Source organism: Pristiophorus japonicus, chromosome 22, assembly GCF_044704955.1.
Source record: "Pristiophorus japonicus isolate sPriJap1 chromosome 22, sPriJap1.hap1, whole genome shotgun sequence".
Taxonomy (NCBI): domain Eukaryota; kingdom Metazoa; phylum Chordata; class Chondrichthyes; family Pristiophoridae; genus Pristiophorus; species Pristiophorus japonicus.
In genome coordinates, this window is record NC_091998.1 from 62,380,220 (window position 1) to 62,406,755 (window position 26,536).

The 26,536-nt window shown below is 49.2% G+C and overlaps 1 protein-coding gene and 1 pseudogene across 3 annotated transcripts in view; one reads left to right on the plus strand and one right to left on the minus strand.

The window, feature by feature from the left end:
* Positions 1-4,822, plus strand: part of vdac3 (voltage-dependent anion channel 3) — a 33,050-nt gene extending 28,228 nt beyond the window's left edge. For all 3 annotated transcript variants that reach the window (XM_070866250.1, XM_070866251.1, XM_070866252.1), the window contains exons 6-9: positions 242-469; positions 1,418-1,568; positions 3,458-3,515; positions 4,322-4,822. In XM_070866250.1, the coding sequence (XP_070722351.1) occupies positions 242-469; positions 1,418-1,568; positions 3,458-3,515; positions 4,322-4,413 (529 nt within the window). In that variant the 3' untranslated portion in view covers positions 4,414-4,822. The remainder of the gene's footprint in view (positions 1-241; positions 470-1,417; positions 1,569-3,457; positions 3,516-4,321) is intronic.
* Positions 4,823-10,678: 5,856 nt separating this feature from the next.
* The window catches only part of LOC139234789 (cGMP-dependent protein kinase 1-like), a 125,362-nt pseudogene continuing 109,504 nt past the window's right edge, over positions 10,679-26,536 (minus strand).

The window sequence follows — 26,536 nt, forward strand, 5'->3', positions numbered from 1 at the left end:
AAGAGCAGGATCGGGCTCGCCTGCGATGCCTCCCATGGACGGAGAGCCAGCTGACACACTGTCTAAACCTGTGCATGAGGAATGGCCACCCGGAGGAGGTACTGGAAACGTCTGTGGAATTGTACTTCCGCAAAAAGTCGGAGGCTGGTTCAGGGGGGCTGAGAGGCCGTGCTAGTTCTGCACTATTGTATACTGTAAATAACGTGTTGGGTGTGTGTGTGTGTGTGTGCTCTGCCTGCAGCAAGAAGAGCGGAAAGCTGAAGACTGCCTACAAGAGAGACTACGTTAACCTGGGCTGTGACATTGACTTTGACTTTGCGGGCCCCACCATCCACAGCACGGCTGTGTTCGGGTACGAGGGCTGGCTTGTCGGGCACCAGATGGCCTTTGACACCGCAAAATCCAAACTGGCCCAGAACAACTTCTCTCTGGGCTACAAGGCCGGGGATTTCCAACTGCACACCCATGTGTAAGTACATCTGAGAATCGGGTTAGCCTTGCCTCACCTCTCCACCCTTTGCTTTTCCAGTGCGAACGTGCTCTGTGAACATAATCACTCGTAATAATCCAATCCCCCCAATCACTCAGATTGCTCTCTTCTGTATCCTTTCAATAGATGCAATATTCCTTTTGTGGTGATCATAACTGTATGTACAAGAGCACAATACTGCGGGTGCTAGAATCTGAAGTACAAACATAAAATGCTGGAAAAACTCAGCAGGTCAGGCAGCATCTGTGGAGAGAGAAACCGAGTTAACGTTTCAGGTCGATGACCCTTCATCAGAACTGGCGAATGTTCGAAATGAACAGATTCTTAAGGAACTGAAAGGGGGAGGGGGGAAATCTCTTCCTTCTTCCACCCTATCACAGACCTTCCCTTTTTGTTCTTTCCTCCACTCCCCCTTTCAGTGCTCCTTAAGAATTTGTTCATTTCGAGCATTCGGCAGTTCTGGCGCAAGATCGTCGACCCGAAACATTAACTCTGTGATTCTGGGTCATGAACGTAGGAGCATTGAATGCACGAGCATGAAGTGACGTGGGAGTTCTTTTCCAATCTCTCAACTCTGCTTGAGAAAAGAAAGATAACGTTTCGAGAGACCAGCACATGTTTTTCATCAGAATAACGATATTGGAACCGTTCCAGTATGACGCGGCAGCTCCCGATCACCAGTGAAGTGAAGCCAGCGGACAGTAACGTTGAAAGATTGCCAGAACGAAGACAAGATGCAAATCTCAAAAGGCATTAGCCTGAGGAGAACCGTTCCTGCCTGATTATTAGCAGGGTGATCAGAGATGGTAGTGCGTTGATATTGGGAGGCGGCTGTAGTATTGAATCTACAGAGGGCCCTGTTCTCCAGCAGTTACTGGTATGGTGGGCACTGCTTGATTAGAGTTCCTTTTCTTGCTCCGCTCCCAGCAATGACGGTGCAGAATTTGGAGGCTCCATTTACCAGAAAGTGAATGACAAGGTGGAAACTGCAGTGAACCTCGCTTGGACTGCCGGCAGCAATAACACCCGCTTTGGGATCGCCGCCAAGTACCAGATTGATTGTGACGCCTATGTATCGGTGAGTAATGTCTCCGCTGTCAATACCGTGTCCTCCTCGGTCAAACATCCACAAAAAGAATTCCCTTGTGTTGCAACGGGGGCAGAAAACGGCGGGACTCACTTTAACTGTAACGTGGATAATCTGTGACAAAAGATGAGACCAGTTGTGGGGGGAGGGGACAGGGAAAGAGCGGGCGGAATGGGAGTAATTGAATAGCTCGTTCAAAAAGCCGGCACAAGCACGATGGGTCGCGTGGCCTTTTTCTGCAAGGTTCTGTGATTCTAAGTTGAACAGTATGTGAAAAAGGTGTGACATAAATCTGTAAAATAAAGTCGGATCAGAGGCAATAAATGCAATTGTGAAAAATAAAATGAGATAAGCAATGTTCCCTCTAAGCTGCACAGCCCGGCAGTTGAATAACTGCAGTTATTCAAAATGCAATCCGATGCTGGAGTGAAGCACGAAATGTGACTTTCCTTGCCTCAAGAAAAAGGGCTTTGTAATTGAGAAACTGAGGTGAGGGGCTGAGGCCCTTAGTACAGGAGTAGGATAGAAAAAGACTTGCATTTATATAGCGCCTTTCATGACCACTGGACATCTCAATTTACAGTCAATTACGTACTTTTGGAGCATAGTCATTGTTGTAATGTGGGAAACGCGGCAGCCAACTTGCGCACAGCAAGCTCCCACAAACAGCAGTGTGATAATGACCAGGGAAAGGACTGAATGCACGCGCTCGCGCACAAGCATGCGCGCAGTCTGTGGCTGTGGACTGGGCTCTGGGTTGTGATGCAGTAACTCGTGTAGAACCAAGCACCGTCAGATATCTCCGCTTATAGTGTCAGCCGGGGCTCAGTGGGCAGCACACTCACCTGAGTCAGAAGGTTTTGGGTTCAAGTCCCACTCCAGGGACTTGAATACAAAAAATCTAGGCTGACACTCCAGTGCAGTACTGAGCGAGTGCTGCACTGTCGGAGGTGCCGTCTTTCGGATGACACGTTAAACCGAGGCCCCGTCTGTTCTCTCAAGTGGTCGTAAAAGATCCCATGGCACTATTTTGAGGAAGAGCAGGGGAATTATCTCTGGTGTCCTGGCCAATATTTAGCCCTCAATCAACATCATAAAAAAACAGATTATCTGGTTATTATCACATTGCTGTTTGTGGGAGCTTGCTGTGCACAAATTGGCTGTAAAGCGCTTTGAGACGTCCGGTTGTCGTGAAAGGCGCTATATAAATCCAAGTCTTTATCACACCTCAGAAATATGCAGTAATGCATTACTGTGTGAAGTGCAGTGAACCTGGTTATTCAGCCAGTTTGTGCACCGGATCTCTCAAACATCACACATCTGATCCGAGGGATGATGCCTGTGACTGTGCAGCGCTCCCTCAGCACGGCCGTGGAGTGTGGGCCACAATCGTGCACTCGTCGGGATGTGGAGCTCAAACCACAACCTTCTGACTCCAGGTGCGCCCTACCAACTGAGCCAAGCTGACACAGAAAGTTGATGTCATTCTGGCAGTGCCAAATCTGTATTCTCAATGGTGGGAACACAGCAAGGCTGAGGGAGGCGAGAAAATTCAAGGTCCTGGGAAAGATTGAATTAGAGGCTACACCCAGGTAACAGGGAAGTGGAGGAGCTTCGAGGAACTGCCTCAAACGGTATTGTGGGGGCTCCATACTCAAGACATGCTGTCGATGCCCATCACTGAACTCCGCGCACTTGGTTCTGAGTCTTTACAGCAACAGTTTGTCGTTTTATCATTCGCTCACCTTCAGTTGAGGGGTCGGGGATCAAGTGGAGATTTCGAGAAGCAGTTGGTTGAGGGGAGTACCGTTCTTCCAAATGTTGCTGAGACCCCTCTTACTGTTTGCCTGTTGGTTTATTGTTTGTGTGTTCTGTTCTAGGCCAAAGTGAATAACTCCAGCCTGATTGGCGTGGGCTACACTCATACCCTCAGACCAGGTGTGTATGCAAACTGCTCTCCGATTCCCAATGTTCCTCATTAGTAACGCAGCTCTGTCATCTGCTCTCTGCTCTGGTCTCGCTTCGCTACGGGTGATGGCTCACATTGTACCGGCAGTAAGTTTTGGAAGGAAGGAGGTGTGTGTGTGTACTTTTTCTCTCCCTTGCCCGCCCAGTCCTCCCCTGAGCCAAACCTTGGGGTATTGTTGGATGCTGGGCATCCTCTGATATCTTACCCAGGTGGTCAAAGTCAGTCCACCACGACCGTGTATAGTGGGCTATTGCACCATAGGTGACGTCACAGCTGAGCTGGGACCTCTGCTCCCGGGCTAGCAGGAGTAACTGGATAGTCATTGGGAGTCCCGCCTAATAGTCCCTCGCACCTTAACGCAGCGGCTCTGAGGTGAGTGGGAGACTCCGCCGTGGAAACCCGGAGCGAGAATAGATCGATTGATCCAGTTAAATGGTTGGCGAGATGGGATTGAGATCTGTTGGCGGGATGGACGTGTGGGACTGAAAACCCTCTCCTGCAGTGTGTGTGCTGTTTACTGGCCGAGCGGGCCTGTCTGTGGAGGAAGCACTGACCTGGACTGTGCTGCCTGTCTTAGCAGCGGGTAAGGGGACAGCCAACGCACAAAATGATTTCCAAAAAGGGATGCTCTCTCCAGTGCAGAATGTGGTGTGGATGTGGGAACGGCTCCATGGTGTGACCAGCACAGTGCGCGCGTCTGTTTGTGCGCATGTCCGTCTCGTGCATCTCCGCGGTAACAGCCCGCTCTCTCTCTCTCTCTCTCTCTCTCTCTCAGGCGTGAAATTGACACTATCCGGATTGATAGACGGGAAGAATTTCCACGCCGGGGGCCACAAGGTTGGCATGGGCTTTGAGCTGGAAGCTTAATACTGTGGAGGCAATGGTAACGCCTTTGGGCTAGCTGCTAAGATACAAGTTGTTTAAAATAAAATGCCCCCCTCCTCCATGGACAAGGCACAGAAGAATCATGAGAATATTTGGCCTTAAATTAGTGATCTCGATCCTGACGGCCGGCCAGCCTCTCCGAGGGAGATGGGAAGTCGGATCTCAGTCCTTGGTACAGGATTGTTTTCCCAGTCAGCACCATGTGGAGGTCATGTCATGCCAGATTAGTGTTCGAAGTTATTTCCTGAAAATTCGGCTTAGATTTATGTGTTACAATCACACCCAGTAATTTATCTTTTATGTATGTGCATGTGGTAGAGACCTTCATTGCCATTTTTAAATCACTGCGCTGTATTCGGCATTTAAAGAAAAATAAAATGATTTGAGTTTATGTCGCCCTGGTGGAGCGTCTGCCTTGTCTTAGTTGCATTGTCACAGCCTCCAGTATACAATGGTTACACTCTGCAATGTCATCGATAGCGTGTTAGAGGCGATGCCTGTGTGATGCTGGCTGCCAGCAGAGGGCCCTGTTGCTCTGATACTGACTGCAGGCGGGATGGTGCCTCGGCCTGTTCTTGCAACTGGTTTCCACGCTAGCGGCTTGTAACACGCACTTCCCCGCCCCCCCCCCCCTCCTCTTTCCCCAACCGCCCCCCTCCAGCCTGTGGCCAGAATCATTCACAAACTATGAGCAAATCTTCGTGTGTGCTTCTGTTGCTAAATCTGCACCGGCTCGGTCTCAGGCTAGCGCTGTGATATAAGGGGCCACCAGAGCAGGGAGAGAGGGGAGCGCATCACTGTTGTCTGCTTCTTGCCGTCCTGAAGAGTGGCTTGTGTGTACCAGAGCAAGGAATGCAGCTGAGAACAAGGCTGGGACTGTCTGAGCCACTCGAGTGGAGGCTAACTCCAGAGAGAGAGGGGTGTCCTCTTCCTTATCAATAAATGCTAACTCCGGGGAAGGCAAAAATGACCAATTTCGGGAAAATTTGGATAATTCCTCCTCGAGTTGCCAATCTCTGTCGGGCTGTCCAAAATTTGTGTGGAACGGCCTTGGATTCATCGTGGAGAAAAGCATCGGCAGTTGCAAAGTCTGTATAATGTGCTCCACATTAAATGTACAAAGAGGGGAGAGGATGTCCCAGCCCCATGCAGATCTGTCCGGGCTCATCTGTGTGTAACAGGGACTGACCACAGCGGTTAACTCCTGTGAAACTGTTGGAGCTTAAGGAACCAGAGTACTGTGGAACCCTCTAACCTAACGCTCTCTGTTCGCAGGCTGCCTGCAGTGCATGCCCAGATAACTGAAAATTGTTCCCCATTTCCTTTTCCTCATTCTTCACTTTCCACTAGGACCGTCTGCCCCAATTCCATGCCAGGTTGCAGGCACTGACATCGGCCTTGCAATTGTAGAGTTTCTCCTCACTGTATCTTGTCACTAATGCGGCAAGAGACTGATGTGTGAGAGAAGTGGGACTCGCACAGCGACACCGATTTGATTGTAGGACCACTGCTGCTTCCTGCGCTGGCTATAACCCCGTTTCTTCTTGGTCCTGTTGTGCTTTACATGCAGTTTAATTTGGGAAGGGTGCATTCCACTGCAAGACCTCTCTGCTGTTCCTCACTGCAGTCCCTCCACCTTTTCTCCTGTGGTGTTGTGCACAACTGGCGAGCTCAGAGGAGCCGATCAGGGAACGTGAAGAGTTGAGGCCGTGATCTTGCAACACCACTGACAGCGGGTGGCCCCATACATCGCAGGATACTGGCCCCCATCTCCGCTGCATATCTAAATGAACCGACACGCAATGAAAAATGATCGGAACGTACAAGAACCAAAGGGGTTGGCGCCAGCTGCTGTTGTGTTCTCCAGACTGGGTTGCAGAGCCTGACTAAGTCGGAGGCATGTGTACTTGCGGCCCACCACTGACGACAGTTCGCTGACTCAGAAGTCTGTTTTGATTTATTGCTGCTGTTGGGGAGCTAAACTGTTCTGCTAAACACGCATTGGCTGCTGGCCATCTTCGCATGCTGAGCGTGACCATGGGTAAATACAGTTTTCATTTTTTTGTGCATTGAGACACCGCAGAAAATAACAGTCCCTGAACATCGCACGTGGACTGAAGCTCTGGCCCGACTAATGATGGCTGTTTGGCTCTCGTCCTCTCACCCAATGAGTGGTGGATTCTTGGCGCATCAACAGCACTCGTCGTGTGCAAAGTGTTTGCCCGACCTGAACTATCGAAACCATCCAGCAATTGATGAGCGTGCCAGTACTCCTCATCTATCGGTACAGGCTGGGGCTCCTGTCTTTTGAAAAGACGAGAAAACTTGGGGCCATGAATATAAGATCGTCGCTAATAAATTTAATCGGGGCAAGGAAAGGTTGAAGCCTTTAAGGGGGATCTGGCTAAGTACATGAGAGAGAAAGGAATTGAAGGATATGATAGCGTTCGATGAAGTAGAGGCACGATTGGAGCATAAACAGTGGCGTAGGCCAGTTGGGTTTCTATACTATAAATTCAATGCAACATCCCTGCCACTTCCTGAAGTTAAAAAGTAAGAAAGACTAGCGACCTCATGGTGTCCCAAACACTTTACAGGCAGTATAGTCACTCTTGTGATGGATGAAACGCAGCAGCAAATTTGTGCACAGTAAGGTTCCACAATCATCAGATAACCCCTGTTGGTTGAGGGATAAATTTTGGCCAGGGTGTTGAGAATTCTCCTGCTCTTTGAATAACGCCGTGGGGATTTTAGGTCCAAACTTGTCTGTAACCACGAGTGCAAAGTGTGAATTCTGCTTTTCTCCTGGGTTGCAAGCAACAGTGGCCGGCAGATGAATATTCCATTCCTGGAGACTCGCCGACAGTGTAGGAGGGATGGCCTCCGGCCAGGGTAATAGAGGGGGAAGTATTTTCTTGAACATATTCTGGGTCCAAGGGACAAAAAAAGACTTCTGAATGCTTAACTAGAACTTGTCTGTAGCCCAAGCTGTGGTCCCAGCAGTGCAAAACTGGATACCCAAATCATTGGGAGAAACTTGCTGTTGTCCCAGAAGTAGTAATGTAGACCTGGCTGCAACAGGATTGCTCCAGATCACACACTTGGAACATGGCACCGCTTATAACAGCACTTGTGAATAAAACATGCCTGGCAAATTGTCAAATCTACAAATTAAGGATAGAGTGACTGAACACCGTGAACATTTTCAAATGAGAGCGCCAGCAGGGATTTGTAAAGGGAAGGTCGTGCCTGATGAAACTAATTGAACTTTTTTGAAGAAGTGGCTAAAGTAGTGAACCCGGGAATATCTATGGATGTTATATCAACTTTCAGAAGGCATTCAATAAAGTCTTTCATAAGAGACTGTTAGCTAAAGTTGAAGCTCATGGAACTGGAGGCAAATTATTGATCTGGTTAGGAAATTGGCTGAGTGGCAGGAGACAGAGATTAGGGATCATGGACAAGTACTCGAATTGGCAGGATGTGACTGGTGGTGTCCCACTGGGATCTGTGTTGGGGCCTCAACTATTCAGTTATTTATGACTTAGACGATGGAATAGAGAGCCACATATCCAAATTTTCCGATGACAAAGCTAAATGTAATGTAAGCAGTGTAGATGGAAGCATAAGACGACAAAGATATTAACAGATTAAGTGATGGGCAAAATTGCGGAAAATGGATTTCAGTGTAGGCAAGTGTGAGGTTATCTACTTTGGACTAAAAAAGGATAGAACAGGGTGCTTTCTAAATGGTGAAAAACTAGAAACAGTGGTGGTCCAAAAAGACTTGGGAGTTGAGGAGTGAATTGATTAAAGTTTTCAAGATATTCAGGGAAACTGATAGGGTAGAATGAAACTATTTCTGCTGGTTGGGGAGTCTAAGAGTTAGAGCCAGATTTTTCAGGAGTGAAGTTAGGAAACACTAAACACGCAAAATATGGTAAATGTTTAGAACTCTCGCAAACTGCAATTGATGCTAGATCAATTAATTTTAAATCTGAGATTGATAGATTTTTGTTCGCCAAAGGTATTAAGGGATATGGTGTTAGGACACAGATTAACCATGATCTCAATAAATAGCAGAACAGGCTTGAGGAGCAAAATGGCCTCCTGTGCCTACGGCAGTGGTCTATGAAATTGTTTTGTTTCTCGAGCACTTCTGAGGTCTCAGTAAATCACTGCACTGGTAAATGAATTCTTCGAATCATCTTGCGGGCACCTATCAGGATTGGGCAACAATGCTGTAGCTCTTCAGACTATGTGATTTCAGTGATAGACTGTGACCATGTAGTGTCTGACTCGCTATGGAAACTGAAGTGTAACCAAGGTAACCAGTACATGTGTGTGTCTTCCTCTATTCTCCATCTACTGCATCTCTGCCTAATCTCTCATCCGCACTCCTCCCCTCACATGTTATACACGCCCTGCTGCAGCCTTCCTGATTCAGCCACTTGATTTAGCCGTTGTACAGTAACTCCCCCTATTTCTATGCAATCTCAAACTGGCCCACTACCTCCAATCTTACTGCTGTGAACTAGTCTTGGACCTGGATCCTCTATCTCCATGTCGCAGGAAGATGAGCGTGCATCCCTGATACTCTGCCCGTCTTGTTTTTTTAGGTTCTTTTGGGGTTGATACTTAACATCTGTCCTCACCGCGCAACTTTAAATGCTATCTATATCCTGAGAACTGATGGTCAGGCTCTTAGCGTTGATGCTTAATATCGCCACTCCCTTTAATGTGCCTTAAATTGTACACTTTGCTTCAACCATCATTCATCCATGTTTTCTGTTGAGTGCAACTAAGCACCACCATTTAATTCTGCCCCTCCCTCCCATATTTACAGGGCATGGTATCTGTTGTGCTGCGCAAGTCCTTCTGGGTCAACTTCTAGCTCTTGTTCGTCACGGTTTCCAGTCCCATGTCTGCTTAAGAATCTTGTCTCAGACCTTCTCCGCATGTTGCTTCTTCATCTCTCCCGGACTGCTATAGTCACGTTCATTTGACACTTTGTCATCTGACAAACAGCAAGGAGGATAGCACCATACTTCAGGTGGATCGCAGACAGACTGGTGAAATGGGCAGACACATTTAACACAGAGAAGTGTGAGGTGATTCATTTTGGTCAGAAGAATGAGGAGAGGTAATATAAACTAAATGGTACAATTTTAAAGGGGGTGCAGGAACAGAGCCCTGGAGGTGTACAGACATCGTTGACGGTGGCAGGACAGGTTGAGGTGGCTGTTAAAAAGGCATTATTAATAAAGACAGTACAATCGGCAGGAAGTTATGCTAAACCTTTTATAAAACACTGGTTAGGCCTCAGCTGCAGTATCGTGTTCAATTCTGGCCACCACACTATAGGAAGGACTGGGAGAACTGGGACTATTTTTGAAGCCCCCCCCCCCCCCTCCCCAACTCACCATCGACTGGGGAACAAGCTAGGGATTGGCATAGCCCACTTACTGGTAACCTCCTGTTACACATTCTAGTCGCAGTAACTGTGCTATCAGTGAGCGGTGCAAACCAGACCCACACAATCCCCAGGGAGGGGGAGAAGGACTGTAAGAAACTGTAACTTTTGAGTTTAATGAATGCATTTACAATGTCACTGCAACAGGGAACAAACACAATTCATGCCATCCCTGGAGGTCACCCTCTTTCTCCCCCCACCCCCCCCAGCCTGCTATTGTCCATCTAGAGTGAGCGAAGGCCACCATTCCCAAGGGGCTCTATTTTACTCGGAGAGTAACCCCATTCTATGCTTCAATCGTAAATGGACTGAAGAAATTGGTTTAACATCTTTCAGGGTTGAGGGTGTCCCTCTTTGCTGGGGTCTCTGAGTGTGGGAGCCCCTAGACCAACTCTATCGCAGACAATGGGGGCAGTGATCCCAGAGAGCTTCCAGAATCAATGCAGTGTGCAATCCTGAAAAACAGAGACTGCAAACAACTCACTCAATCTGAGTCCAGTGAGTTTCCAACTATGAAATGGGGGTATCTTTGAATAAAAAGCACTCTCCCTACCTGACCTCTCCCTTTGGTGCTGAGAAATACTGCACTGGTATAGGTTTAATTCATATCTGTCCTATATCTGGATTACAATCCATTTCTCTTTACATAAAGTTCTCCGAGCTCAGCATCCCTGAGTTTGTGCCTCGTGTCTGTACTGCTCCGAAAAGTCCCCATCTTTCATTCTCCGCTTCTCCTCTTCTGCAGCAGCTCAGACAATGAGAAGGGCTCCGGAGCTAAAAATCAACGTCCCATCCTGAGTCCTCGTCGGGAGGTTCCTCCTCCGTGTCCTCCGGGAAAGTGTCAAAATTGCTGGTGTCCAGAGGCCCATTCACCTGGAACGGAGACACACAGTTATTAAACTTGCATTTAAACAGCGCCTTTAACATGGTGCAGGAACGTAATCACGTACAAATTGACACAGAGCCAAGGGGAGACATTAAAACAGGCGACTAAATGCTTGGTTAAAGAGGTTTTCAGGAGCATCTTAAAGGGAGGAGAGGTGGAGATGGAATTTCAGAGCTAGGGAGCTCAGGCAGCTGCAGGCAAGGCTGTGCCAAGGGAGTGGGGGTTGGATAAGAGGCCAGAAATGGAGGAACGCAGAGATCTCCGAGGGTTGTAGGGCTGCAGGAGGTTTCAGAGATAGGGAGGGGGCGAGGCCATGGAGGGATTTGAACAGGGATGCAAATATTAAAATCCAGAGGGCAAAGTTACCGGAACGGGAGGCAAAGTAAGTCAGCGAGTCGGGGGTGATGTGTGAAGGGGGCTTGGTGCGAGTTAGGACAGGAGCAGCAGCGTTTTGGATGAATTCTAGTTTTTGGGTGGAGAATGGGATGGAACAGTTGAGTCTGAAGGTAAAACCCCCAACTCAAAGGAACGGAGTAGACATTAGAGTGCAATGATTAGGGGATGCCCGCTGACAATACTGCCCCTTGCTCTCCGATTGGAACAACAGATACTGATCCGAAGGATGTCCTTTCTGTTGACGTTGTTGCTAATTAATGTGGACTGTCCGAGTCTGTATGGCTGAGCTACTCACTGGACACACTCAGTAAGTCCTTGGGGACCGAAACTAGTTTACAAAGCGTACAAAAACAATGAGGTAATGCAAAACTGCACAAATCATTAGTAAGGCTGCCGTTAGCACACAGTTTCAGAGCCCTACTTTGGCAAGGATGTCAAGATCATGGAGACGAGACTCACTAAGGTAGTCCCACGGATGAGAGGCTGTGGCTACGAGGAGAGACTAGATACTGGAGCTCGGCTCATCAGATCAGAGGTTACGAGGAGATCGGATAGAGGGGTTCTCCCTTATAAAAGGGTTTTGATAAGGTAAAGAGGAAAAAAACTATTTCCACGGGTCAATGAATCAATAACCAGAGAACAAAAATATGTCAAAACTAAAACGTGAGAAATGTAAGAGCACTTACACTGGGCACTATGGGCGGAGTGAGCGTCCCTTTCTTCAACCCATCAAAGTTAAAGCCTTCAAACCATCTGAAACAGAAGGAACACAGTCAACCAGTTACATCCTCACTGTGAACCGGTAAGTGAGCTATTCAATGAGGGAATGAGCAGTCAGTGACTCAGTAAGGGTTAAAGTGACAACAGAGGGAGTCCTCCATCACATTATTAAACATTGCTGAATGTGGAGTCTTTGCAAAACGCCTTTTGAAAGTCCATATACACAACATCACCCACACTATCCTCATCAACCCTCTCCGTTACTTCATCAAAGAACTTGATCAAGTTAATCAAACATAATTTGCCTTTAACAAATCCATGGGAACTTTTATTTATTAGCCCATACTTTTCAAATGCCAATTAATTTTATCCCAAATTATTGACTCTAACAAAATTTCCTCACCACCAACATTGGGCTGACTGGCCTGTAGCTGCCTAGCTTATCCCTCTCCCTTTTTTTAAAACGGGTGTAGCACCTGCAATTCTCCAGTCCTCTTGCACCCCCACCCCTTCCTCCCCCCCCCATATCTAAGGAGGATTGGAAGATTGTGGTCAGAGCCTCTGCAATTTCTACCCTGACTTCCTTCAGTAACCTTAGATGCATCCCATCTGGACTGGATGACTTTTCTACTTTGAGGACTGCTAACCTATGAAGTACGTCTTCTTTATCTATTTTTAATCACTGCTGCCTTCTCTTTTGCTACTGTTGGCAGCATCCTCTTCTCTAGTGAGGATGCAAAGTACTCATTTAGTACCTCATCCATGGCCTCAGCTTCCACAAGATGATCTGTTTAGTCCATGATCGGCCCCACTCTTCCCTTGACTACCCTTTTACTATTTATATGTTTATAAAAAGACTTTTAGGTTCTCTTTTACCTGCTACCTGCTAACCTATTCTTATACTCTCCCCCCCCCCCCCCTCTTCCCTTTTATAGATCTCCTACTATACTTTCTATATTCAACTTGGTTCTCCTCTGTATTATGAACCTTACCATTGTCATAGTCAGGCTAAGTGAGTGGGCAAAAATTTGGCAGTTGGATTATAATGTTGGAAAGTGCACTTTGGCAAAATAAAAATCAAAGAGCAAGATATTATTTAAATGGAGAAAGATTGCAACGCGTTGCAATACAGCGGGACCTGGGGGTACTTGTACATGAAACACAAAAGGATAGTATGCAGGTACAGCAAGTGATCAGGAAAGCCAATGGAATCTTGGCCTTTATTGCAAAGGGGATGGAGTATAAAGGCAGGGACGTCTTGTTACAGCTATACAGGGTATTGGTGAGGCCACACCTGGAATACTGCGTGCAGTTTTGGTTTCCATATTTACGAAAGGATATACTTGCTTTGGAGGCAGTTCAGAGAAGGTTCACTAGGTTGATTCCGGAGATGAGGGGGATGACGTATGAGGAAAGGTTGAGTAGGTTGGGCCTCTACTCCCTGGAGTTCAGAAGAATGAGATGTGATCTTATTGAAACGTATAAGATTATGAGGGGGCTTGACAAGGTGGATGCAGAGAGGATGTTTCCACTGATGGGGGAGACTAGAACTAGAGGGCATGATCTTAGAATAAGGGGCCGCCCATTTAAAACTGAGATGAGGAGGAATTTCATCTCTCAGAGGGTTGTAAATCTGTGGAATTCGCTGCCTCAGAGAGCTGTGGAAGCCGGGACATTGAATAAATAGATAGTTTCTTAAATGATAAGGGGTTATGGGGAGCGGGCAGGGACGTGGAGCTGAGTCTATGATCAGATCAGCCATGATCTTATTAAATGGTGGAGCAGGCTCAACGGGCCGTATGGCCTACTCCTGTTCCTATTTCTTATGTTCTTATATGCCTCCTTTTTCTGGAAACATTTGCAGGGCTGTGGGGAAAGAGCAGGGGAACAGGACTAATTGTGTAGCTCTTTCAAAGAGCTGGCACAGACAAGATGGGCCAAATGGCCTCCTCCTGTACAGTTGCAGTCAATGAACTCAGTTCAACCCAATAAGGAAAAATGTAAAATCCACATTTAAAGAGAGCGAAGTGTCAGTCTGTGCAGTGTCTGTACCTCAGTGAGCAATATGTTGTCAAGGCAGCTGGGGTCTACTCTATCCCTCAACTTCCTGTCCTATCAGTAGCTGATCCTGGCTAGGGCACAGTTCCATGGACACTGGCTGTCTTCCTCGCCTCTCAACTAAGCGGCCACTCTTTGTGCATGAGCCGAGCCAGTGAGCATCAGTGGACTGCTCAACCACAGAGGGCATCACAACCAAGCAAGACCGTGTCCAGCAGTGACTGGGAACAGGGAGCCAGTCGTTCATTTCCTCCTGGCTCCTTCAGCAGCAGTGCAGTCAAGTGGTGGAGCAGTGGCACCTGGTCGCCTGAGCCCCGTTAATTCTGCCCTGACCCGCAGGACATCCCAGCTCGGCACGGCTCACACACCTGCCCACGTGTGCACCAGCTCCATCTAGCCCCATAGTTCCCGTGCAAGAGCTTCCGCGCTACTCACTTGTGCTTCTGGATGTCTTTAACCCCGTTCTTTTGGTTGCCCAGTCTCTCGGAAGGGTTGTCCCTGTTGAGAAACAGAGTGAGTTACAGAAGTAGACGGCTGGCTGATCACACACAGCAGAGGAGGGAAGGGCAGTAACAATGGCTGTCCGTGGGATTTTTTTTTTTTTTTGAAATTCGTAGCCAATCGTTCCAATTCTTTGTCAAATCACAAACGCCAGAGGTCACCTTGGGCCCATTCAAGGATCACTCTGTGCCAATGCTCTTAGCCAAAAGGCCTAGAGCCACTGCACCGTTCCTGGAAGTACTGCAATACCAGGTTCGTGCCATGGAGGTGGATGGGTCAGGTCCCCCACACACCTCCGTGGATTACTGCTGCAAGCAGACTGGCCTTGCATCCTTGTGTTAGTCTCGCTGGCATGTCAGCTGTGGCTCAGTGGGTAGCACTCTTGCCTCTGGGTCACAGTGACTTTGAGCACAAACACTCTTTGGCCCTCTTTGGTTGAGCAGCTCGCTGACGTTCACTGGCTCGGCTGACACTCCAGTGCCGCACTGTCGAGGTGCTGTCTTTTGGATGAGACGTTAAACCGAGGCCCCGTCTGCCCTCTCAGATATGGGACGTGAAAGATCCCATCGTACTATTGGAAGAAGAGCAGGAGAGTTCTCTGCAGTGCCCTGGCCAATATTTATCCCTTAATCAACATAACAAAAACAGATTATCTGGTCATTATCACATTACTGTTTGTGGGAGCTTGCTGTGCGCAAATTGGCTGCTGCATTTCCATTGCTGTCTACATTACAACAGGGACTACACTGTAAAGCTCTGCGATATCCTGAGGTCGTGAGAGGCACTATAGAAATGCAAGTCTCTCTTTCTAACACTAACCCAAATAAATACATTTAAAAACTCAAACAGGAGTTAGATGCAAACGCTTCAACCAGTGAGAGATAAAATACTGGTGAATTTCACCCTGATTGCACTAAAATAGTGTTAGCTGTGGCTCACTGGTTAGCACCCTCGACACTGAGTCAGAAGGTTGTGGGTTCAAGACCCACGTGACCCACTTCAGGGACTTGAGCACAAAAGAATTCAGGCTGAAACTCCAGTGCAATGCTGAGGGACTGTCAGAGGTGCCGTCTTTCGGATAAGACGTTAAACCGAGGCCCTGTCTGCTCTGAAGTGGACGTAAAAATCCCATAGCACTTCATTAAATATATTTAAGGTGGAGATAGCTAGATTTTTGAATGACATTTCAAAGAAGAGCAGGGAAGTTATCCCTGTGTTCTGGTCAATATTTATCCCTCAATCAACATAACAAAAACAGATTATCTGGTTATTATCACATTGTTGTTTGTGGGAGCTTGCTGTGCGCAAATTGGCTGCCAATTTTCCTACATTATAACAATGACTACACTCCAAAAGTACTTCATTGGCTGTAAAATGCTTTGAGACATCCGGTGGTCGTGAAAGGCGCTATATAAATGCAAGTCTTTCTTTAATAGCAGGGTGTGGGGCCGTGATATTGAGATAGTTTGAGATTTGAATGTGGGCGAGGAGACATTTATTCAGAGAGCAAATGAGGGTGAGCCACTTTCTTATGTGAATGTTTTATAACTGGGTGACTGACTTGGCCACTACAGAGGCCATCAAAAGTCAATCATATTGTCTGGAGCCACGTGTGGGCTGGATGTGCAAGGCAGGTTCCCTTCCCCGAAGGACATTAACTGAACCAGTCGTGTTTTTACAAAAATCCAACATTTTTCTGGTCCAAACCCACAAATCACCGGAGTTATTGAATTCAATTTCGCGACTGGCTCTGGCAGGATTTGAACTCCCAGCACCTCCCAAACCCGCGACCTTACCGCCTAGAAGGCCAAGGGCAGCGGGCGCATGGGAACACCGTCAGCTGCAAGTCCCCCTCCAAATCGCACACCGACCGAACTTGGAAATATATCGGCCGTTCCTTCATTGTCGCTGGGCCACAATCCTGGAACTCCCTCCCTAACAGCACTGTGGGAGCACCTTCACCACATGGACTGCAGCGGTTCAAGAAGGCGGCTCACCACCACCTTCTCGAGGGGCAATTAGGGATGGGCAATAAATGCTGGAGTTACCAGCGACGCCCACATCCCAGGAATGAATAAAAAAAGTCCCACCATGACTCGGTTACCTGCACAGCACTGCGCTGCTCAGCAGGTCATCCATGACACTCACCTGCACAGTTTCTTGATGAGGGTGCCAGCATTTTTGGTGATTTTCTTTGGGAACTCAATCATGTCGATCCCTCGCAGGATTATATTGTAAGTTTTCATTGGGTCGGAGCCTGAGAACGGAGGGCTGTGGAGACAAGACGGAGAATGATCTGACACAGCTTTGCCCACCGCTACTGGAACTCATGTTACCGCACACTGTCCGCGAACTCTCTCAGTTCCCTGACGAACCGACCATTTGCAATCGCCCACCAAGCTGGAGGCCAGGGGATGGGAGGCCACCAATGAACTTCACTAGGCTGTGAGCCACATGGTCTGGTCTACCCTTTCCATTCTTCACCATTACTTCATTTTCTTTTCCATCGAAGTGAGAAAGACAGTTGAGCAGGGTGTAAAACGAGCAGCCGATTCACTATCGCCTGTACCAAGCGTCCAAGATTAATTCACCCCCTTCAAACTCATTGGTGGGACATTCAGTAACATAAGAACATAAGAAATAGGAGCAGGAGGAGGCCATTTGGCCCCTCGAGCCTGCTCTGCCATTCAATAAGATCATGGCTGATCCGATCATGGACTCAGCTCCACTTCCCTACCCGCTCCCCATAACCCTCGACTCCCTTATCGCTCAAAAATCTGTCTATCTCCACCCTAAACATATTCAATGACCCAGCCTCCACAGCTCTCTGGGGTAGAGAATTCCACAGATTTACAACCCTCTGAGAAAAGAAATTTCTCCTCATCTCAGTTTTAAATGGGTGGCCCCTTATTCTAAGACTACATCCCCTAGTTTTAGTTTCCCCTATGAGTGGAAATATCCTCTCTACATCCATCTTGTCGAGCCCTCTCATTATCTTAGATGTTTCGATAAGATCACCTCTCATTCTTCTGAATTCCAATGTGTATAGACCCAACCTACTCAACCTTTCTTCATAAGTCAACCCCCTCATCTCCGGAATCAACCTAGTGAACCTTCTCTGAACAGCAAGCCTCCATTTCAAAAAGGAATTGAATAAGTACTTGGTCAAGTTTGAAGGGCTCTAGGGAAAGAGATGGGGAGTGAGTGTAATACGTCGCTCTTTCGAAGAGCTGCCACAGACACGACGGGTCGAATGACCTCCCCCTGTACTGCATCGTTCAATAATTCCCTACGTGCTGGGTCAAACTATAAGCCCGTGTGAAAAGCCAATCACTGCACCCCTGTTGGCAGATTGAACTGCCCCAGCCTGGGACGAAGGTGATGTGGGCCACTGAACTGCCCAACCGTGCTGTCTGCTCGCTGGGGACTCCTCCTACTGAAAGTCGGACAGGGCCTGTGGAGCTGTCCCCCTGCAGGAAATTGGCCCCTTCAGGAGAAAAACGTCAAAAAATATGATACATTCTGGTACTTGCATTTAGTTAGAATCATAGAAATTTACAGCACGGAAGGAGGCCATTTTGGCCCATCGTGTCCGTGCCGGCTGACCAAGAGCTACCCAGCCTAATCCCACTCTCCAGCTCTCGGTCCGTAGCCCTGTAGGTTACGGCACTTCAAGTGCACATCCAAGTACTTTTTAAATATGGTGAGGGTTTCTGCCTCTACCACCCTTTCAGGCAGTGAGTTCCAGACCCCCACCATCCTCTGGGTGGAGACATTTCCCCTCAAATCCCCTCTAAACCTCCCACAATTACTTTAACTCTATGCCCGCTGGTTGTTGACCCCTCTGCTAAGTGAAATAGGTCCGTCCTATTCACTCTATCCAGGCCCCTCATAATTTTATTCACCTCAATCAGGTCTCCCCTCAGCCTCCTCTGTTCCAACGAAAACAGTCCCAGCATCTCCAATCTTTCCTCATAGCCAAAATTCTCCAGTCCAGGCAACATTCTTACCAAATTACCAGTTACCAAATCTGTAAAGATAAGCAACTGATAAAATCATCCCCAGCCTCTCTCTATCTGCTGTCTGTCTCCTCCCTGCCCAAGCTAAATACAAAGCACTGAGTGTTAAAGAACACAAGGATTAGGAGCAGGAGTAGGCTACACGGCCCCTCGAGCCTGCTCCGCCATTCAATAAGATCATGGCTGATCTTTGACCTCAACTCCACCTTCCCGCCCGATCCCCATATCCCTTGATTCTCCTAGAGTCCAAACATCTATTGATCTTAGCCGTGAATATACTCAACGATTCAGTATCCATAACCCTTTGAGGTAGAGAATTCCAAAGATTCACAACCCTTTGAGAGAAGAAATTCCTCCTCATCTCAATCCTAAATACTCCTCATCTCAGTGTCAGCTGTGGCCCAGTGGGTAGCCCCCTCGCCTCTGTGTCAGAAGGTTCTGGGTTCAAGCCCCACTCCAAAGACTTAAGCACAAAAATCTAGGCTAACACTCCTGTGTGCGACTGAGGGAGTGCTGCACTGTCGGAGGTGCTGTCTTTCAGATGAGATGTTAAACCGAGGCCCTGTCTACCCTCTCGGGTGGACGTAAAAGATCCCATGGCACTATTTCAAAGAAGAGCAGGGGAGTTTTCCCCGGTGTCCTGGGGCCAATATTTATCCCTCAATCAACATCACTAAAACAGATTATCTGGTCATTATCACATTGCTGTTTGTGGGAGCTTGCTGTGTGCAAATTGGCTGCTGCGTTTCCCACATTACAACAGTGACTACACTCTAAAAGTACTTCATTGGCTGTAAAGCGCTTTGAGACGTCCGGTGGTCGTGAAAGGCGCTATATAAATCCAAGTCTTTATTTCTTTAAATGGCCGACCCCTTATCCTGAGTCTGTGCCCCTGAGTTCTGGACTCTCCAGCCACATCCTGCCAATTAGAGCACCTGCCCAGCCACCCAGCCAATTTCCTAACCAGGTCAATAATTTGCCTTCAATTCCCTGTACGTCAGCCCAAATCAGTAGGGGAGGGGTAGAAAGCGGGAGATAGAGAGTAGTTGGGACTGCCTGACTCTCAGATAAGACATGGTTGTAATGTATTTGCTTCTATCTTGCAGGCGATCTGCAGGTGGGCAAAGGAAACGTTTCAAGGACACCCTCAAAGCCTCCTTCATAAAGTGTAACATCCCCACCGACACCTGGGAGTCCCTGGCCAAAGACCGCCCTAAGTGGAGGAAGTGCATCCGGGAGGGCGTTGAGCACCTCGAGTCTCATCGGCGAGAGCGTGCAGAAATCAAGCGCAGGCAGCAGAAGGAGCGTGCGGCAAACCAGTCCCACCCTCCCCTTACCCTCAACCACTGTCTGTCTCACCTGTGACAGAGACTGTAATTCCCCTATTGGACTGTTCAGTCACCTAAGGACTCACTTTTAGAGTGGAAGCAAGTCTTCCTTGATTCCGAAGGACTGCCTATGATGACGATCATGGGTTCTTTGCTTAATAATTCGTACAACACATTGCTATTAAGAACTAATTAGTTTATTAGCAAAGGTTTAACAATCACACCAGTTCATCCACCAGGCTCACAACCACCTGCCTCATCGTGGATCCCCCGAACCCAACTGGCTGGGGTTTTATTGAGTCTTGGGAACATCACGTGACTGGTTAAGGCACTCCCAACTCAACAGCTCTACAACTATTTTGAGTTGTTCCTGTAAATCAAATGTAATACAAGTGCCCCCTGATTAAAGGGGGGCACTAAAACCGACAAACTTAAACAAATCAAACTTTAGACATTAAACAGTCAAATTAAAATTTGGTTGCCGGAGGTGATGATGCACTCCAGTCCCTCCGGCGCCCACCTCTCGCGGAAGGCCGCGAGCGTACCGGTGGACACCTCGTGCTCCATCTCCAGGGGCACCCTGGCTCAGATGTAACCGCGGAAGAGAGGCAGGCAGTCGGGCTGAACGACCCTTCGACAGTCCACTGCCTGGACCGGTTGATGGCCCCCTTGGCCAGGCCCAGGAGCAGTCCCACGAGGAGGCCTTCCGACCTGTCCGTTCCCCTCCGCACAGGGTGCCCAAAGATCAGGAGTGTGGGACTGAAGTGCAACCAGAATTTGAAGAGCAGCCTCTTCAAATATTGGAACAGGGGCTGCAACCTCACACATTCAACATAGATATGCAACACGGACTCCTCTAGACCGCAGAAATTACAGGCGCTGCAATGCTCTACAAACCTGTGAGCATGCTCAGAGGTGCATACATTACAATGGTCATGGAGGGAGTGGAGACAATACTGTACAATTGAGTTGATAAAAGTGTCCCCCGCAGTTGCTCACCTGCCGGTCAGAAGCTCATACATCAGGATCCCCAAGGACCAGTAATCTGCCGAGCTATCGTGACCTTTGTTGAGGATGATTTCGGGGGCCACGTATTCAGGAGTCCCACAGAAAGTCCAGGTCTTCTTCCCAAATCCAATCTCTTTAGCAAAACCAAAATCCACCTAAATCGTGACAACAACGTCCGTTAAACCCTTGGTATCCTCTGGGCACTGCATTGAGCCAGCAGCCTTGCCCATTTTATCAAATATTTTTGGAGAGAAGATGGTGTGCACCTGTGTGCGTGCGTGTGTGCATGTATACATGCAGGCACGTACATACAACAAGTGTGTGTCTTACTTGCGGCAGCCCGATAGGTGATTATCAGCACCTACAATCCCCACACAGCGAGTTCCCTATCTCAGCACTGCTGCCCGAGGATTGTGCCAAGTGAACTGAAACAGAAACAGAAAATGCTGGAAATACTCAGCGAGTCAGGCAGCGCCTGTGGAGAGAGAAACAGAGTTAACGTTTCAGCTCGATCACCTTTCATCAGAACTGGAAGAAGTTAGAGGTGTACCAGTTTATAAGCAAATACCGAGCCAGGGAAAGGGGAGGGGAGGGGAGGTCTGAGATAGGATGGACAGGAGAAGTAATTCAATAACAAAAGGGTTGATGGTGCGAGGCAAAAAGGGGATGGTAATGGGGCAAGTAAAGGAGGAAACGATGGGCTTGAGGTGTCAGTAGGAACCGCAGAATAGCAGATGAGGAATGAAGCACGGGAAGTCTGGCAAAGAGAAGGAGGCTCCCGTGGCTCGGGAATGTGGCAGAGATAAGAGGGCAAACTCCAGGGATACGGAGCATCCCATGGGCTGTGTACAGATAGGGAATCCCCACCCCAAGCACCAGCCCACACCCGCCCCCACACCCAGAGGCTCCGGTGCAGCCACCCGCCATTACCAGCGTCCGTTGTCCCGTAAAACCGGAGCAGTGGTTATGATCTAAAGTTGTTGCACTCGATGTTAAGGCTGTAATGTACCTATTCGAAAGATAAGGGGCTGTCCCTCGAGATTCATTGGAACAGTGCAAGGAGCCGAGGGCAGAGAGGCCACAGTGAGAGAGGGGTAATTGACCAGAAGCTCAGGATCACACTTGCGGAGTGAATGGAGGTGTTCAGCAAAGTGATCACCCAATCTGTATTTGGTCTCCCTCCCCCTCCCCCTCTCCTCCTTCCCTCCTCCCCATCTCCCCCTCCTCTCCCCACTCCCCCTCTCCTCTTCCCTCCTTCCCTCCTCTTCCCCACTTCCCTCCCCCTCCCCTCCCCCTTCCCTCCCTCCCTCCCCCCACCTCCCCATCACCCTCCCCCTCCCCATCTCCCCCACTCTCCTCCCCTGCCCACCTCCTCCTCTCCCCCTCCCCTCCCCCACCTCTCCTCCCCTCTCCACATCCTCCCCTCCCCACCTCCTCCCCTCCCCACCTCCTTCCCTCCCTCCCCTCCCCCCTCCTCCCCTCCCTTCCCCTCCCCACCTCCTCCCCTCCCCTCCCCCACATCAAAAACCATCATAGTTTCGGACATGTCCATTAAATCTCCCCTTAAATCTTCTCTACTCTAAGGAAAACAATCCCAGCTTCTCCAGTCTCTCTGCATAAGTAAAGTCCCATATCTTTGGCACCATTCTCGTAAATCTGCTGAACTACGCAGCACGAATTATTACTTTAAACAAAAATTCCGAGCTCTGATTTTTCTCACCTCTGTAGGTTCCACTCCACCACAGGCCCACTCCACCACAGGTCCACTCCGCCACAGGCCCACTCCACCACAGGTCCACTCCACCACAGGTCCACTCCGCCACAGGCCCACTCCACCACAGGCCCACTCCATCAAAGGCCCTCTCCACCACAGGCCCACTCCATCAGAGGCCCACTCCACCACAGGCCCACTCCACCACGGGCCCACTCCACCACAGACCCACTCCACCACAGGCCCATTCCTTCCCCAAACATATACCCTGCAGAGCCCTAGCTGCCATATGCTGCCCATCTCTCTCATTGAGACTGTGATGCTCTATATATTTGTGTGGAGTAGTATATTTGGAGGTTAGCCTGCAGTGTTGGATGTGGGGCTGGGCAAGTATCGGCGATCCCAGCATTCCTACCCTGTGAGGCACTGCTCCCAGTGCTCTCAGTGCACCACAGATGCCTGCCACACTGCCCCACTTTCCCTGCCTGTCACAGGGACCCTCTCTGGTTTCCTTCACTGATCACCCGCTGGTATTGGGAGCTGGGTGCGAGCGCAGAGAACCACATCTTCAATCCCCACCCACGTCCTACCAATTCTGTACAATGCTTCACCAAAGTAAACCTGACTAGGCCCCCTTTGCTAATGCAAACAAACCTGGCAGATGAAAGGCCAATTGGTGAGGAGCGGGGGAGGGGAGATGCTTACCAGCTTGGCGTAGCCTCCGTGGTTAAGGATTATGTTCTCTGGCTTGAGGTCCCTGTAAATGATACCCTTGCAGTGTAAATACGCAAAGGCCTCCAGCACACAGGCAGTGTAGAACCGAGTCATGGCATCATCGAAAGAGCCCCTGCAATTTACCACAAAAAACATCTCAACTCACAGCCTGCAGCACTTCACAGCGGCCAGCGAACAGTGACTAGGTTCTCGCCCACATTGAAGCCCGCGGAGTGGGTCTGTGGCGGAGTGGGCCTGTGGCGGAGTGGGTATGTGACGGAGTGGGCCTGTGGCGGAGTGGGCCTGTGATGGAGTGGGCCTGTGATGGAGTGGGCCTGTGATGGAGTGGGCCTGTAGCGGAGTGGGCCTGTGATGGAGTGAACCTGTGTTGGAGTGGGCCTGTGATGGAGTGGGCCTGTAGCGGAGTGGGCCTGTGATGGAGCGGGCCTGTGGTGGATTGGGCCTGTGGTGGATTGGGCCTGTGGTAGAGTGGGTCTGTGATGGAGTGGGCCTGTAGCGGAGTGGACCTGTAGCGGAGTGGACCTGTGTTGGAGTGGGTCTGTGATGGAGTGGGCCTGTGGCGGAGTGGGCCTGTGATGGAGTGGGCCTGTGATGGAGTGGACCTGTGGCGGAGTGGACCTGTGTTGGAATGGGCCTGTGATGGAGTGGGCCTGTGGCGGAGTAAGCCTGTGATGGAGTGGGCCTGTGATGGAGTGGGCCTGTGGATTGGGGAGCTTTAGTTCTGTCCCCCCAGTGGCTCAACCACAACAACTTGCATTTATATAGCGCATGGTGAAACGTCCCAAGGCGCTTCACAGGAGCGTTATAAAACAAAACTGGACACCGAGCCACATAAGGAGATATTAGGACAGCTGACAAAAGCTTGGTCAAAGAGGTAAGTTTTAAGGAGGAAAGGGAGGTAGCGAGGCGGAGAAGTTTAGGGAGGGAATCCCAGAGTTTGGGGCCCAGGCAGCTGAAGACACGGCCGGCAGTGGTGGGGTGATTAAAATTGGGGATGCTCAAGAGGCCAGAATTGGCATTGAAAGTCTGCTCTCCTGAAGCGAATGAGTGATATCGGGGCACTGCTCCACACAGTGTCAGGGTAGTCAGCTGAGCGAGGTCACAGCCAAACCTTGACCCTATTGTTACCCGACCTCCATCCACAGGAATCACTGGATAGTGAGCAGGTAGAGAGAGATGGAGAGAGTTCAGAGTGAGGGTTTGAGGTGCGATGTTCGGACTGATGTCAGGAAGTATCTCTGCACAGAGGGCTGGGCTAGTGGGGCCAGGACATGTAGTCACCGTTGAAAGGTGGGCAACGCGGCAGCCAATTAGTACACAGCAATCTCCCACAAACAGCAATGTGATAATGACCAGATAATCTGGTTGTGATGTTGGTTGAGGGATGAATATTGGCCGAGGGTGCCGGGGAAACTCCCCTGCTCTTTTTTTGGAATAGTGCCATGGGATCTTTTGCGTCCATCTGGTAGGGCAGACAGGGCCTCGGTTTAAACGTCTCACCCGAAAGACGGCACCTCCGACAGTGTGGTGCTCCCTCAGCACTGCACTAGGGAGTGTCAGCCTGGATTTTTGTGTTCGAGTCTCAGGAGTGGGACTCGAGCCCACAACCACCGGTGAGAGTGCCACCCACTGATGCCTCACATCACGCCTGCTCTTTGATTGTAGAGGGCTGGGAATCGCTGCAAGTGCCGGCCAGTTACCTGTCCCTCAGGATGGTCCACAGTTCACCTCCGAGGCAGGCCTCCATCAGCATGTAGAGGTACTTATGGTCTCGGAACGTCCTGTACAACCTGTAACACACACATACACACAAGCAATCAGGCTGGTTCACAAGCTATATTCTCATTGGAACAGAGGAGGCTGAGAGGAGACCTCATTGAGGTGCCTGGAAATAGTGGATAGTAAGGGTCTATTTCCCTTGGTGGAGGGGTCAATTACAAGTGGGCATAGTTTTAAGGTTGTTGGTGGAAGGTTCAGAGGGGATTTGAGGGGGGCTTCTTCATGCAGAGGGTGGTGGGCGTCTGGAACTCACTGCCTGGAAGAGTGGTGGTTGCAGAGACCCTCACCACATTTAAAAGATGCTTGGATGGGCACTGAAAGTGCCGTAACCTGCAGGGTTACGGACCTAGAGCTGGTAATTGGGATTAGGCTGGATAACCTCTTGTTGGCTGGCGCAGATACGATCATAAGTACTGCAGGGAGTCGAATGCGGCCAGGGTGATCTCCTGGACTAGTTTCGATCGTCTGGATAGGTCGGTGAGGAATTTTCCCAGATTTTTTTTTCCACCAATTGGTCTGGGTTTTTATCTGGTTTTTGCCTCTCCCAGGAGATCATATGGCTCTGGTTGGGGTGGAGTGTAGAATGTTTCAGTATATGGGGTGTCGCAGTTGTGTGAGGCGGACTGGTTGGGCTGGGTGCTCTTTACCTTTCCGTCATTGTTCATTGTTCATAGGTTTATATGTAACCTTCAGGGCTGCTGACCGAGGGCCGTGCGGCTCTTTGTCGGCCGGCGCGGACACGATGGGCCGAAATGGCCTCCTTCTGCGCTGTAAATTTCTATGTTTCTATGCTTCCATTCATTACCCAAATCTGGATCAATCACCGCTGGCTCCCTTGTTGGATTGAAGACATGCTGCTTTGGGAAACTATGCAGAATCCAACCAGTTCAGCTGTTTCTCTCCCACACCAAACACCCACTTAGGGTGTGTACCTGGTTGAGGGAGTCAGTGCCCTAAGAAGAGATGGGGAAAGAATTGACTGGAGTGAGTTGAGATGAGGTTTTAAGATTCTGAGGGGGCTGGACAGGGTAGATGCTGAGAGGATGTTTCCCCTCGTGGGGGAATAAGAACATAAGAACATAAGAACTAGGAACAGGAGTAGGCCATACGGCCCCTCGAGTCTGCTCCGCCATTCAATAGGTTGACTAGGTTGATTCTGGGGATGAGGGGGTTGACTTATGAGGAAAGGTTGAGTAGGTTGGGCCTCTACTCATTGGAATTCAGAAGAATGAGAGGTGATCTTATCAAAACGTATAAGATTATGAGGGGGCTCGACAAGGTGGATACAGAGAGAATGTTTCTACTGATGGGGGAGATCTGATGGCTGATCTGATCATGGACTCAGCTCCACTTCCCCGCCCGCTCCCCATAACCCCTTATCCCCTTATCGGTTAAGAAACTGCCTATTTCTGTCTTAAATTTATTCAATGTCCCAGCTTCCACAGATCTCTGAGGCAGAAAATTCCACAGATTTATAACCCTCAGAGAAGA